General features: G+C 43.0%; 1 protein-coding gene across 1 annotated transcript in view; it reads right to left on the bottom strand.

The window, feature by feature from the left end:
- The window catches only part of EVI5L (ecotropic viral integration site 5 like), a 147,270-nt gene that overhangs the window by 89,916 nt on the left and 43,303 nt on the right, over nucleotides 1-14,051 (bottom strand). Inside the window, exon 4 of the mRNA XM_082253297.1 lies at nucleotides 2,842-3,066. Coding sequence (XP_082109423.1) covers nucleotides 2,842-3,066 — 225 coding nt within the window. The remainder of the gene's footprint in view (nucleotides 1-2,841; nucleotides 3,067-14,051) is intronic.

Here is a 14,051-nt window from a genome sequence, read left to right as displayed (position 1 = left end):
GGAGGAGTAAAGCAGTGATTATTTTTTTTTTCTGGAAATATCACAAAGGACGCTAAGCGACATTATATTCAACAGCGTATTTTGATGCACTGTGGTGCAGCAACGCACAATTTTGTGTCTTGCACTCTGTAAATATGCAGCCATGCTGCATTTTTAAACAACTCACACCAACACACGTATTGCGTGAACAGTCACAAAGAAAACAATTTTTTTCTTTGGGTACTTGCGTTGAATTTGTGTTGATCAATGAAGGAGGGAAATAAGTCCCAGGAGCCGCACATCACACAAAACCCACATGTTAGAGTGGAAGCAGTTTCAGCTTAGACCCATCCAGGCCACGCTCTGACGCGTTTCACCCCGCCATTGGTGCTTCACATGACTAAACCCCGCAGGGTGGGTTTTGTGTGATATGCAGCTCCTAGGACTTCTTTTCCTTCCTGTTTCCCCCGCCTATGGTGCTTCCAATGACTAAGCCCCACGGGTGGGTTTTGTGTGGTATGCAGCTCCCTGGAGCGGAGACAAGCTCTTTTCCTACCTGCACTCCCAACAATTGTCAGCATATAAGGACCTACTAGAGCCTGAAGCGGCATCTTGAATTTTTGTGTATATGTTCACATTGCTGATCAGCGCAACTCAATGTATTTGGTGTGATCAAGCCCTAAAAACTGTTAAAAGAAGAAGTATGGCCAAAGCTATTTTGACTATACTCCTCCTATGTGTCAGGAGTGCACTTCGTTCTGCACTCCTGTGGCCCATTTTCAGTCAACAGCGGGCTACATCATTCAGCCAGTCCAGGCTCAGGAAAGATCCAGACTTTAAAGTCTAGATGCCTGGAATGGCAGCGAGCTGCTGAGAGCCTGAGTCAACCGCTTCCACCCCTCCTCAGTCCAGCGCTCCAGTGAGTGCTGGAGGGGCAGAGCAGAGAGCAGGTGACTGACAGTCACAGGCTCTCTGCTCACTAAAGACGGAGAAATGTCTTTGATCGCTCAGTTCTCGGTCTCAGAGCTGGCAGGTCACACGTGCAGCATAGATCAATGCCTCATCCACCTAGGGGAGTATACTTTTTTTTTTTTTTTTTTTAATTTCCATACTTCTCTTTTAATAATATTCACAACAATGTGATTACAAGTTCCCCCACCTGTACTGAAGCTCCAGTGAGCAGCAGCTGCAGGAGAGGAGCATGCACCAACAATGGTTGGGATACAAGAGCCTCCCAGAATTCCCAGTCATTGTCAGGCACTCTTTGCATTCCCTTGTAGCCGCTGCTCACTGCTGACTCAAGGGATCACGTGACCGGACCAGACTGAAAATAGGCAAGCATACATAGACATTTTTACACAGGGTAGCAGAATAGGCAGCGGGGGTTGGGCGGGGGGTTACATTTTTAAGCATAATTAGTGTTAGGCTGGAATTCCACTTAAACCAGTTCCACACCGCCCACCGCATATTTACTGCGGCAGGCTGGCCGTCCTGCGCGAACCGACGTAAGTCTACATCAGTCGCACGCCTGCAGCGCTCCCACCCCCAATCGGCAGCGGGGACTCCGATGCACGAGGCAGGTGGCTCCGATTGCCGCCTGCCACTCGCGATCGCTCCCCGCTGAGAGAGAAGAACGGTCAGCTGTTGTAAACACAGCTGAGCGTTCTTCTCTCTGGAATGATCACAGAGTGCCTGTGATTATTCTATATAGGATCACAGGTCTCTATGATCGTTTCACAAGCCACGCCCCGCCACAGTTCGAATCCCTCCCCTAGGCTCAAATTTAACCCCTTGATCACCCGCAGTGTTAACCCCTTTCCTGCCAGTGTCATTATTACAGTAACAGTGCTAAAAATATGCACTAATTACTGTAGTAATGTCACTGATCCCCCCAAAAGTGTAAAAAATGTCAGTTAGGGGTCCGATCTGTCTGCCACAATGTCGAAGTCCCGCTAAAAATTGCAGATCGCCGCCATTACTAGAAAAAAAAATAAAATAAAAATTACATAATTCTTTCCCGTAGTTAGTAGATGCGATAACTTTTGCACAAACCAATCAAAATACGCTTATTGCAATTTTTTTACCATAAATAAGTAGCAGAAAACAAATTGGCCTAAAATGTTAAAAAATTTTGATTTTAAAATTTTTTTTTTTTTTTGAGAATGATATATAGCGCAAAAAATAAAAAAAATCGCAGAGGTGATCAAATACCACCAAAAGAAAGCTCTACTTGTGGGGAAAAAAGGACATCAATTTTATTTTGGTACAGCGTCGCACAACTGCGCAATTGTCCTTTAAAGTAACGCAGTGCCAAATCGCAAAATATGGCCTAGTCATTAAGGGGGGAAATCTTCCGGTCCAGATGTGGTTAATTTAGATTCTCTGGATGTCTTTTTGCATAACGGTCTAAGCTCATGAGGCTTTACTTTCTTTTGTTTTTACTTCCTTTTGTTTCAGAGGAAATCTCACAACAGCTGAATATTTCATAACCCCACACATTTGACGTTGTGAATCTAGAAGCACTGAAGACTATGCAGTCTTGTGATTAAAGCCGTACATATAAAGTTCCCACACCTGTACAGACATTTAGTGTGAACAATGGGCAGATAGTGAGGGGCAAATATCCCCAGCGGCGATACAGAAGGCAATAATCAACCTACCACAGACTGCACCCTGTAATGGAAAAAACAAAATTGTGAAACTGCGAATAGGTGCAAATGTCTAAGCATGTGCGTTTCTATACTTGGATGACAGGACAGCCAGAACATGGGAAACTGATGTAATTCACCCAGATTGCCAGACCACCAGGGAAAAACCAGGAATGGGAATGTGGCAAATAGATCATCAAAATAACAGCATTACCTTCATGACATTGAACAGCCCCTCCTGCCCTAGGCTGTCCTGTCCCCTAAAAAAGTCATGTTCAGGATAGGTTCGAGCAATATCTCTGCGGATAAGCTTCTCACAGGGTGAGGACATTCTCAGTAGGTCGGCATATTGCTTCTTCACTGGCATGTCTGTTGCGTTACACAACATCTGCCATACCATGGCTCTGAAGTGATGTGGGATCCCCTTCCGAATCAGCTCCTGTAAGGAAAGCATAGTAATAAATACCAAGTTCAAAGAAAAAAAAAAAGAAAATACACAACAGGGGGCACAATGTATACTTACTTTAAGGACTCGTTTACAGCGGCGCCCTTTACGGGAAAGTTCCGCTTTAAAGGAGTTGTGAAGCCAGAAGGTTTTTTTTATCTTAATGCATTCTTTGCATTAAGATAAAAACCTTCTGGGTGTAGCAGCTTCCCCCCCCCCCCCCAGCACCCCCTAATACTTAGCCGAGGTCCTTCTTTGTCTAGCGATGTCCACGAGTCCCTCGGCCGCCAGGGACACAGCAGCAGCACCATTCCCGTGGCTGTCAACAAAGCCAGTTAGCTAAACAGAAGAGAGGGGGCGGGGCCGAACGGCAGCTCCGTGTCTGAATGGACACATGGAGCTGCAGCTTGGCTTGGTGCCCCCACAGTATGCTGCTTGCTGTGGGGGCACTCGATAGGAAGGAGGGGCCAGGAGCAGTAACGAGGGACCCGAGAAGACGAGGATCAAGGCTGCTCTGTGCAAAACCAACTGCACAGAGGAGGTAAGTATAACTTGTTTGTTTTTTTTTTGTTTTTTTAAATGAGACTTTACAATCACTTTAGGGATTCTCTTTCAGTATGGCTGACATATAACACAAATGAACACGTGTAACAAAACTAAACAAAACATTTAAAGGCAGTGTACACTTTCAATTATTTTCTTTGGTATATCTAAACATTGGTGTAGTTATATTCCCTGTGCTGTTTATTTGCCTTACCAAGTAATGATGGGCTCACATGTTGTGCCTGCAGTTTGCAGGGTCACGTTTGATCGATTCTCCTATGTCCATGTATTTATTGACTCAGCTTGTCCCCATTCACTAAAGGGACAGGTGACCTCTTTTTCTGGGTCACACAGCGTCAAATCCAAGCATTGCTATTTCCTCTGCGTTGCATTACCAACGTGGGAGTGCTAATGTGATGAACGACTGCATGGTAATCCCTCCATTATTGCTCTCCCTGTTTGTCTATGGGTCAAATCTAATTACGGTGTCTCTCTCACCTGCAGAACACTAGAATGAGAGACCGAGGAATTGTAGGATATGTAGGAAGTGTGAATTCTTAGACTACAGACAGAGGTCATTCAATAACTTGTGTAGTACCATGCCTCATGTTTGAACACAAACAGAAACTTCTGGCACCAGTATGTGAAGATTTACTCTAATCTAGGCTGTGCTTACAGGGAAACAAAAAGGCAAAACTGAAACTACATGATCAATCATCATCTTATGCAGGTGAAATACACAAGGTGCAGGTAGGAAGGTTTAACATGCCTTCAATTCAATGTAAACATGAATTGACTGTTCATGATTTAAGTGCATCAGTTTTAAATCCTTTTAATACTGTGTAGATCTTCTCTGTGCTCCTAATACATGCTGTGCAAAACTTCACCCACTGTGCACACAAATGACTCACCGAAACAATATGACCTTTAAATAATAAAATGTCTTGAGAGCTTGTGATATGGGGACTATGGGGTTATACGCTACTGTACGTATAACCTCCTCCAACACTTTATACTAAGCATTTCCCGTTCCTCTGCAGCAAAAAAAAAAAAAAAAAAACTCCAAGATCTGTAAACTCTTACACAATCCTCCACTCTTAACAAAAAACTGCATTTTTGTACTTACTGCAAAACAAATTTCTCTGATTTAAATCGACGGACACAGCACTCCATAAATCATAAGTACTGTGTTTAAATTATATGTATAAAGAGAAAATCCCGCACTATGGAGTTACAAAGGGATGAAAGGGCTGCAGCCTCCCTAAAATATAGCAGGAGCTATATCTAGATAGTAGATGTATAGGGGTAGGGAACTGGGGCTGCCCAATGGGGGTAATTGTGGTAAGGTGCAATCTAGTAAGTATCACTGGTAAAATATTAATATAAGTGAAGTCCATCCACAAAGAATAAATAAGCAATATATACAAGTATTTAATAAAACTAGTTAATAACCACAATATAAATGAATAAGTACATAAAAGTATATGTGTGGAGATCCAATTGTATAAAGTCACTCTGTGGTATAAAGTGCAATAAATATGGTGATACAGTGACTTGCAGGAGATACAGATCAATAAATAGTTTTATTCCAGTATTAAAAGAAATGGTAAAGAACGATGATAGTGGTGTTTGGTATAATGAACCAGGTGACAATATGTGAATAAATACATTAATAAATAATATAGTGGTACGTTTAACAGTGTTCACCTAAATAGGTGTAAACACTGGGAAAGGTGCAAAGTGAATTGTGGGTAAAAGGTAAACAATATTGATTTCCAGTGTATCAAAAAAAGGAAGGGGGGGGGTGCAAATTAAAGTATGCCTACAATGAAATTGGACAGGGTCCTATCCAAACTTCTCCCGAATAAGCCAAAATTATTGTATAGAAGAGCACCCATGCTAAGGAACCATTTGGTACACAATGTGGTGAACCCCCCCCCCCCAAAGAAGTGAAAATGTTCCCACATACAAAAGGGTTCGTCAGGTGCAAACGTTGTCTACCATGTAAGACGAACAAAGATTTACCAAGAAAAATGACTACTTTTAAATCCAGATGGAACAACGAAACATTTCACATCAAAAATCTGATCCCCTGCAACACCACTCACGTTACATAAGTCATAGAATGTCCCTGCCGACTCCAATATGTGGGCAGGATGACCAGACCTCTATATGTAAGGATCCGAGAACATATTAACAACATCCGCAAAAGGTTCCCAAAACATAGTCTCTCCAGACATTTCGCAGAAGTCCATAACAGAGACCCAAGCGGAATAATATTTTATGGGATAGACACTAAAAACCCCATTGGAGAGGTGTTAACAAAACAATCAGCATTTCAAGAAACGAAACAGCGCGGATTTTTAAACTAGAGACCCTACAACTGAAAGGAATGAATATAGATATAGATCTTAACTGTTTATTTCAAATTTTTAAAGTTTAATACTTTTTAATAATACGTCACAAACTTTTAATACCTTTTTAACAAAACGTAACATGTGATATCCTTAATTTTTACCTGATCTAGTACACAACGCCACCTTTTAATAAGTTCTATTATCAATTTGATTACAATACAATTGCCGTTTGTTCCTCCTTCCCCCTACCCAATTTACATACGAAGCCCAAGTACAGGTAACCTCATATTAGATTATACGCCACCACTAGAGATGAGTATATAAACATCTCCTCATATAACAAGTGGGGTTTTTCCCATTTTAAACTCCTTGAATATTATTTGATTATAAAACTGTCAATTATTCCTCCTTTCCTCCTACTCCACTTACACATGAGGCCTACACAAAATAACCTCAGATTAAGTTATGCGCCACATACCAAAGATGAGCATATGAACATCTCCTCATCTAAATAATGGGGTTCCCCATTTACATCATCCCCCCAATAGGGCCCTCCCTATACATATATAATAATAATAATTATTCTCTCTCGTAGTACAATTCCTCCAAGAGAGACTTGTTACCAATTCTCCTCCTGTCTCTTTGATCTAAATCAAACACCAGAATCGCAAATGGATGGAGGTTCTAACAATAATAATTTCCATAAAATAGATTTTGTCATTTCATTAATGTACATCCATATACATATACGATAAAAGTTATTCACTCTTTATATATTGGGTATAATTTCATTATATATTCATTGTCCAATTGATCCCATAATCCCACATTACCAATATAGCTTATACACCTATTTGTGGGCCCACCGCCTACCTTATTCATTAACTAATTCATTTTATATTATACCTATATTTTAATTAATTGTTATATATTTTTTTAGCATATTTCAAATTAAATTACAATCACCATCTTCCATATTCCCAATACAATACTTCCATATTTCTTACTTCTTTAAATATGATTTTTGTATAAAAATACATTTTATATACACTTTGTTATATTTTTTAATAATTTAATGTATATCCATCACGTATCCCATTATGTAATTCATGGGGCCGACCTTATGTACGCTGCAATAGTGTATACATATATGCATTTGACACTTTACTATCAGGATTATCTGGACTATTTATTATATACAGCTATTGGGTATTGGCATCATATACATCGTTTTGACATTACCCAAACACTAATAAAATATATGCCCGGCTTCCACAGAGTCAATAACCACGGACTTCCGCATTATGCGTTCCTCCCTGGTTAGTTGCCGGGCAACCGCAGCGTATATACGGATAGGATTGGGAAGTGAAGTGACGCTGCTGAGGACGTCTATGAAGAAACGCGTACAGCGTAGTTGCAACACTTCCCGATCAGGAGCTGTCGTGGAACGCATAGCGTTCCAGGAACTACACATATTACTGCTGGCTGCCTGCATAATTTCTCCCCGCAGAGGGATACATTGTATATGCGGAAATGTTACTACATGAATGTGAGTACCTTTTTTATGCGCTTTAATAAAGTACCCTACGGTATCACACTATATGTCCCCCCTTGTTCATTTCATACACACCACCACCGGAGTTTAATCTGGGAACAAGCTGAATACTGGAGAACAGCACAGTCCCTTCCCCTTCCCTCTGATACAGAGAAGCACGGAAGCAGAGGACCGATAGGAGCATTCACCTCCATGCTGTGGTATACAGCTTTAATATACCCTGCCTAATAACCCTGTGTGGGGTTGGGCACTCTGGTGAATGCAATCTTTTTTACAACAACCCTGGGCACTCTTCTTTTGTGCACGAAGATTTTTGGGATTGCCACTTGAGGATCAAGCACTCTCACTTATGAACTTTATTTTTAGAATTTTCTATATTTATTTTTAGAATTTTCTATATTTATTTTTAGAATTTTCTAATTTTTATGAACTATGCACTTATAATCCAGGAGAGGCTACTGTGCATACCTTAATTTGCACCCCCCTTCCTTTTTTTGATACACTGGAAATTAATATTGTTTACCTTTTACCCACCATTCACTTTGCACCTTTCCCAGTGTTTACACCCATTTAGGTGAACACTGTTACAAGTACCACTATATTATTTATTAATAAATTTATTTATTCACATATTGTCATCTGGTTTATTATACCAAACACCACTATCATCGTTATTTACCATTTCTTTTAATACTGGCATAAAATTATTTATTGATCTGTATCTCCCACAAGTCACTGTATCACCCTATTTATTGCACTTTATACCACAGAGGCACTTTATCCGATTGGATCACCACACTTAGTATACTTTTATGTACTTATTCATTTATATTGTGGTTATTAACTAGTTTTATGAAATACTTGTATATATTGCTTATTTATTCTTTGTGGATGGACTTCACTTATATTAAATATTATTTTACCAGTGATACTTACCAGATTGCACCTTACCACAATTACCCCCATTGGGCAGCGCCAATTCCTTACCCCTATACATCTACTGGGTTTAGATTGCCTCCTCCAGGAGTAGGACTAGGCAGAACAAAAAACACCTGGCTTCGCCCATGGGCCGTCCTCAGCTGGTATATAACCCCCCCCAGCTCTCTGCGCTAGGTAATCAGTTTAGTAGCAAGCTGTATTAGAAGTATCAGAACTCCATAGAGGGGTGGGTGCTGCGTCCATCGATAACCTCAGAGAAATGGATTTTACGGCAAGTACAAAAATCACATTTTCTCTTTTGTTCATCGATGGACACAGCGCTCCATAAAAACAGAACTACTGGGACGTCCAAAATCAGTGCCAAATGCAAAATTGAGGCGTGGGGAAAATAACCCAAGGCTAAACATAAGAGCCCTTAACCAGGACATAGGAGCCTTAACCAGGTCACAGAAGCCCCATCTGAAAAATAAAAAAAGTTTAAAAAGGAAAAAAAACACCCCTCAAGAGGGAACAGCTCCTCTTAAACAGCAGCCTGCAAAACCTTGTGGCCAAAAGAAGCATCCACAGATGCCAAAGTATCTACCCTATAGAATTTTGTGAAGGTATGCACCGATGACCAAATGGCCGCCTTGCAAACATGCGATATTAATGCCTAAAGACAGAAGGCCCAAGAAGCACTCGGCGCCCGAGTAGAATGCGCCATGACAGGGAAACGTGGAACCTGACCTTTAATAGAATAGGCCTGAGTCACCGTCTGTCTGATCTATTTGGAGCTGGTAGCCGAAGAAGCGACCAGCCCTTTTCTTGGTCCGTCCGTAACCACAAAAATCGTGTCTGACCATCAAAAGGACTCATTAGCTGCCAGATACACCAGAATCACACCAACCACATCCAAGGTATGCAAAGCAAATTCCTTGGGCTGAGCCGTTTGGGACACAAGGAAGGCAACACAATGTCCTCATTCAAATGGAAGTCAGAGACAACTTTGGGCAGGAATGATGGGCAGGGACGAAGAACCGCTTTAGCCCTATGGACCACTAAATAGGGACTGCGACAGGATAATGCCACCAATTCCGATACTCTGCGGGTAAAGGTAATAGCCACCAAGACTGTGACCTTCTGGGATAACGTAGGCAAGGGAATCTCCTGAATATTTTCAAATGGAGGTTTCTGGAGAACCAAAAGTACCAAATTTAAATCCCATGGCAGCAAAAGAGACCGTACAGGTGGAGCCACATGTCGAAGCCCTGAATGAAGGAACCAACTAAAGAGTGCATGGCTAGGGGTCCCTGAAAGAAGATTGCCAGGGCATACACCTGGCCCTTGATGGTACTCAAGGCCAACTTCTGATCAACGCCCTGATGAAGAAAGGTTAAGATCTGATCCACAGAAAAGGATCAAGTATGAGTGCCAATCGAATCATACCAAGAAATGTACGCTTTCCACGTAAAAAGGTTTATCTTGCCGGAAGACGACTTCCCTGCCTTCACCATAGTAGAGATCAGGGATCCAGACAAACCTCTATCTTTCATGGCTTTCAATAGCTAAGCTATTAAAACTAGCGAATGTAAAGCAGGATTGTAGATCAGCCCTTGGGACAATTGGTCTTCTCTGATAGGAAGCCCTCAAGGGCTGTTTATGGCCACCAGATTCGTTTGGAAGATCCTCGCACTTGATTCCTTGCAGGAATTGCGGAAGCAGCCGGAGTCGAGGATGACACTGGCCTTACCGTGGCCCTTGGGTGCTTGTGGCATCTGCTAGAGGAACCAGTGATCTCGCCACAAACCTTGGTATCCTCTGTGGAGCCGAACCTGTTAAAAAGGAGCTGCATGTGCAAACAGAACTGTCTTGAAGGTGGATGCCACCAGACTCAGAACCTGTATGCAAAATGGGAGAGAGAACTATCTGTATGACAACAGCTGGTGAATCATGGCCTGTGGTTCCTGAAGTTTGACCTGAGGAAAGACCACCCTGGTCAGAATTCGAATCAGACCTTGGTAAATGAATGCCCTGGACAGGGATAGGGGGGACCTTAGGTAGTTTGGACATCACCTGAACTTTTGCAGGAATTAAATCCGCACAAGGAGACTCAGGACCTAAAAAAAAAAAAAAACTTGAAAAAGGAAAAGCTTTGTTCCCCTTTCTGGGTACCCCCAAAAGAATAATTTTTTTGATCCCCTTGATGCTCATGAAGGAGGTCCACGAGGCCAGAAACCAGCGAAGATGTCCCCCCACCCCAATAATGGGTGAGGGCAGACCTTCATACTGAAGGGGTCTTGTCTGCAGGTTCAGAGAAGCTAGCTCTGGGCTTACCAGACCAAGGATGCTTGGAACCTCCTGGGGAAAATTTGAAAGATCCATTTCCCTTATTCTCCATCCCCAAAGCACAAAATAATTTTCCATGTGCTAAGGAGGGCCCCCGTCTGCGACGAGGCTCCTTACATTTCCTAGACTATGGCAGGAAGGTACTCTTCCCCCCTCCCCCGTGATACCCTAAATGATCACCCAGGGTAGCCCAAAACAGGCGATCACCTTGAAAGGGCAGATTAATGAGAGCTTTCTCAAGAACTGGTCTCTGCGGACCAATTCTTAAGCCACATCAGCACGCACCTAATCACCAACGCTGAAACAGAAAGTTTGGACAGTACAGGAGCTGTATCCAAAGCTTCATCACAAATAAACTGCAGCTCATGGACCAACTGGTCCACTAAATCAACATAAGCAGTGGGGACCTGCTTGCCCCCCCAGGCGCTGGCGCAAAAGCTTGGCCCATTCAGTTAGGGTCTGAGACACCAGGGCTGAGGCAAAGACTGGCCACAATGTTGAACCAGCCATAGTAAATATGCTTCATGCCACAGTCTCCGCTTTCCCGTCAGCCGGGCCCTTAAAGGACGGGTATTCCTCTACTGGGATCATGGTAGCCTTGTTCAACCTTGAAAACAGGAGGGACCACTGTTTTAAAAGGGGACCCGTCAAAAGGGTAATGTACAGCAAAACGTTTGGGGACCACAAAGGGTAATTTTGGTTGTTCCCATTTTTTACAGGAAAATCTTTTAAAATAAGGCACATAAGGAAACCCCTTTGGAGTGCGAGGTGACTTATACGTTCCAAAGGACACAGCCACATCCATGACTACATGAGCTGCATCCTCCATTTTTAAAGTCTCATGCACTACAGTGATAAGTGTGTCTACCAATTCGCTGCTGCGACCATGGAGGAATCATCCTCACTATCGGATGGATCTGGGGGTGTAAAGGCAAGACCCCAATGAGGTTAACGAGCGTACGGATGAGCTTCTGAGACGGTTTCTGACAGTTTGTGCAGAAATTCTTTGGTTATGCAAACCGATTGTTGCTGCAGCTGTCCAAATGGCTGGTCTCAGACGATCTTGGGGTTAAGATGCTGGATGTCCTGGGCTGGCGTGGTTTGCAGTTGTGAGGCCGGTTGGATGTACTGCCAAATTCTCTGAAACACCTTTGAAAACGGCTTATGGTAGAGAAATGAATATTCAATTTACAGGCAACAGCTCTGATGGACATTCCTGCAGTCAGCATGCCGAATGCATGCTCGCTCAAAACTTGCGACATCTGTGGCATGGTGGTGTGTGATATAACTGCAAATTTTAGAGTGGCCTTTATTGTGGCCAGCCTAAGGCACACCTGTGCAATAATCATGCTGTCTAATCAGCATCTTGCTATGCCACACCTGTGAGGTGGATGGATTATCTCGGCAAAGGAGAGGTGCCAACACAGATTTAGACAGATTTGTGAACAATATTTGAGAGAAATAGGCCTTTTGTGTCTTAGATAAATACACACACACTCACTATCTCACAAGAGTACACCCCTCACATTTTTGTAAATATTTTATATCTTCGTGTGACAACACCGAAGAAATAACACTTTGCTACAATGTAAACTAGTGTGTACAGCTTGCATAACAGTGTAAATTTGCGGTCCCCTCAACATACACACAGCCATTAATGTCTAAACCGCTGGCAACAAAACCGAGCACACTTCTAAGTGAAAATGTCCAAATTGGGACCAAAGTTTGAATATTTTGTGTGGCAACCATTAATTTTCTAGCACTGCCTTAACCCTCTTGGGCATGACGATCACCAGAGCTTCACAGGTTGCCACTGGAGTCCTCTTTCACTCATGACGAAATCTCTGAGCTGGTGGATGTTAGAGACCTTGCGCTCCTCCAACTTTGAGGATGCCCCACAGATGCTCAATAGGATTTAGGTCTGGAGAAATGCGTGGCCAGTCCATCACCTTTACCCTCAGCTTCTTTAGCAAGGCAGTGGTCGTCTTGGGAGGTGTGTTTGGGGTTGTTATCATGTTGGAATACTGCCCTGCGGCCCGGTCTCAGAAGGGAGGGGGATCATGCTCTGCTTTAGTATAATCACAGTAGATAGTAAAAATGTTTTAGGCAACATTGGCCAAAAGACAATAAGGAAAAGAAGGGAACAGGAAGGGGAAGGGAAGTGGGGTGGGAAGTGGGGCGCGTAGGATTGTCATGGTTGACCAAAGAAGTTAAGTGCACATGCTCAGCGTCATATCCAGAGGTTTTCTTCAGGAAATAGACGTATGAGTGCTGCCAGCATTGCTGCAGTGCTTAAAGGGGTGGGGGTCAGCCTGTCAGTGCTCAGATCATACGCCGCACACTGCATCAACCTGGTCTGCATGGTTGTCATCCCAGAAGGAAGCCTCTTCTAAAGATGATGCACAAGAAAGCCCGCAAACAGTTTGCTGAAGACAAGCAGACTAAGGACATGGATTACTGGAACCATGTCCTGTGGTCTGATGAGACGAAGATAAACTTATTTGATTCAGATGATGTCAAACGTGTGTGGCAGCAACCAGGTGAGGAGTACAAAGACAAGTGTGTTTTTTTGTCTACAGTCAAGCATGGTGGTGGGAGTGTCATGGTCTGGGGCTGCATGAGTGCTGCCAGCAAGGGGAAGCTACAGTTTATTGAGGGAACCACGAATGCCAACATGTACTGTGACATACTGAAGCAGAGCAAGATCCCCTTCCTTCAGGGACTGGGCCACAGGGCAATATTTCAACATGACAACGACCTCAAACACACCTCCAAGACTACCAATGCCTTGCTAAAGAAGCTGAGGGTAAAGGTGATGAACTGGCCAATGCTGGAACACCGCTTTATGCCAAACAAATGAGGACACCTTGTGGTAAAAAATGGATTTTTGTAAAATCTTACCGTAAAATCCTTTTCTCTTAGCTCATTGACAGACGTAGTCCTCGGTGATACACCACCTTCGGGTTATGTTGCCTCCACAGGAGCAGGACTAGACAGGAAATTAAAAAGCTCTGGCCACACCCTAGGGGCAGTCCCAGAGGGTATATCCTCTCTCTCTCTGCCTCAGCAAATCAGTTATGTGAAAAAGCAGTCTTTAGAGATTTTAACCCAACCCAACTCAAAAACAGAGGGGCGGGGACTACGTCTGTCAATGAGCTAAGAGAAAAGGATTTTACGGTAAGATTTTACAAAAATCCATTTTTCTCTAGCTCATTGACAGACGTAGTCCTCGGTGATACACCACCTTCGGGACGTCCCAG

Source organism: Pelophylax lessonae (assembly GCF_965119305.1).
Source record: "Pelophylax lessonae genome assembly, chromosome: 4".
NCBI lineage: Eukaryota > Metazoa > Chordata > Amphibia > Anura > Ranidae > Pelophylax > Pelophylax lessonae.
Note: the sequence above shows the minus strand (reverse complement) of the source record. Positions and strands in the feature narration are given on the sequence as shown.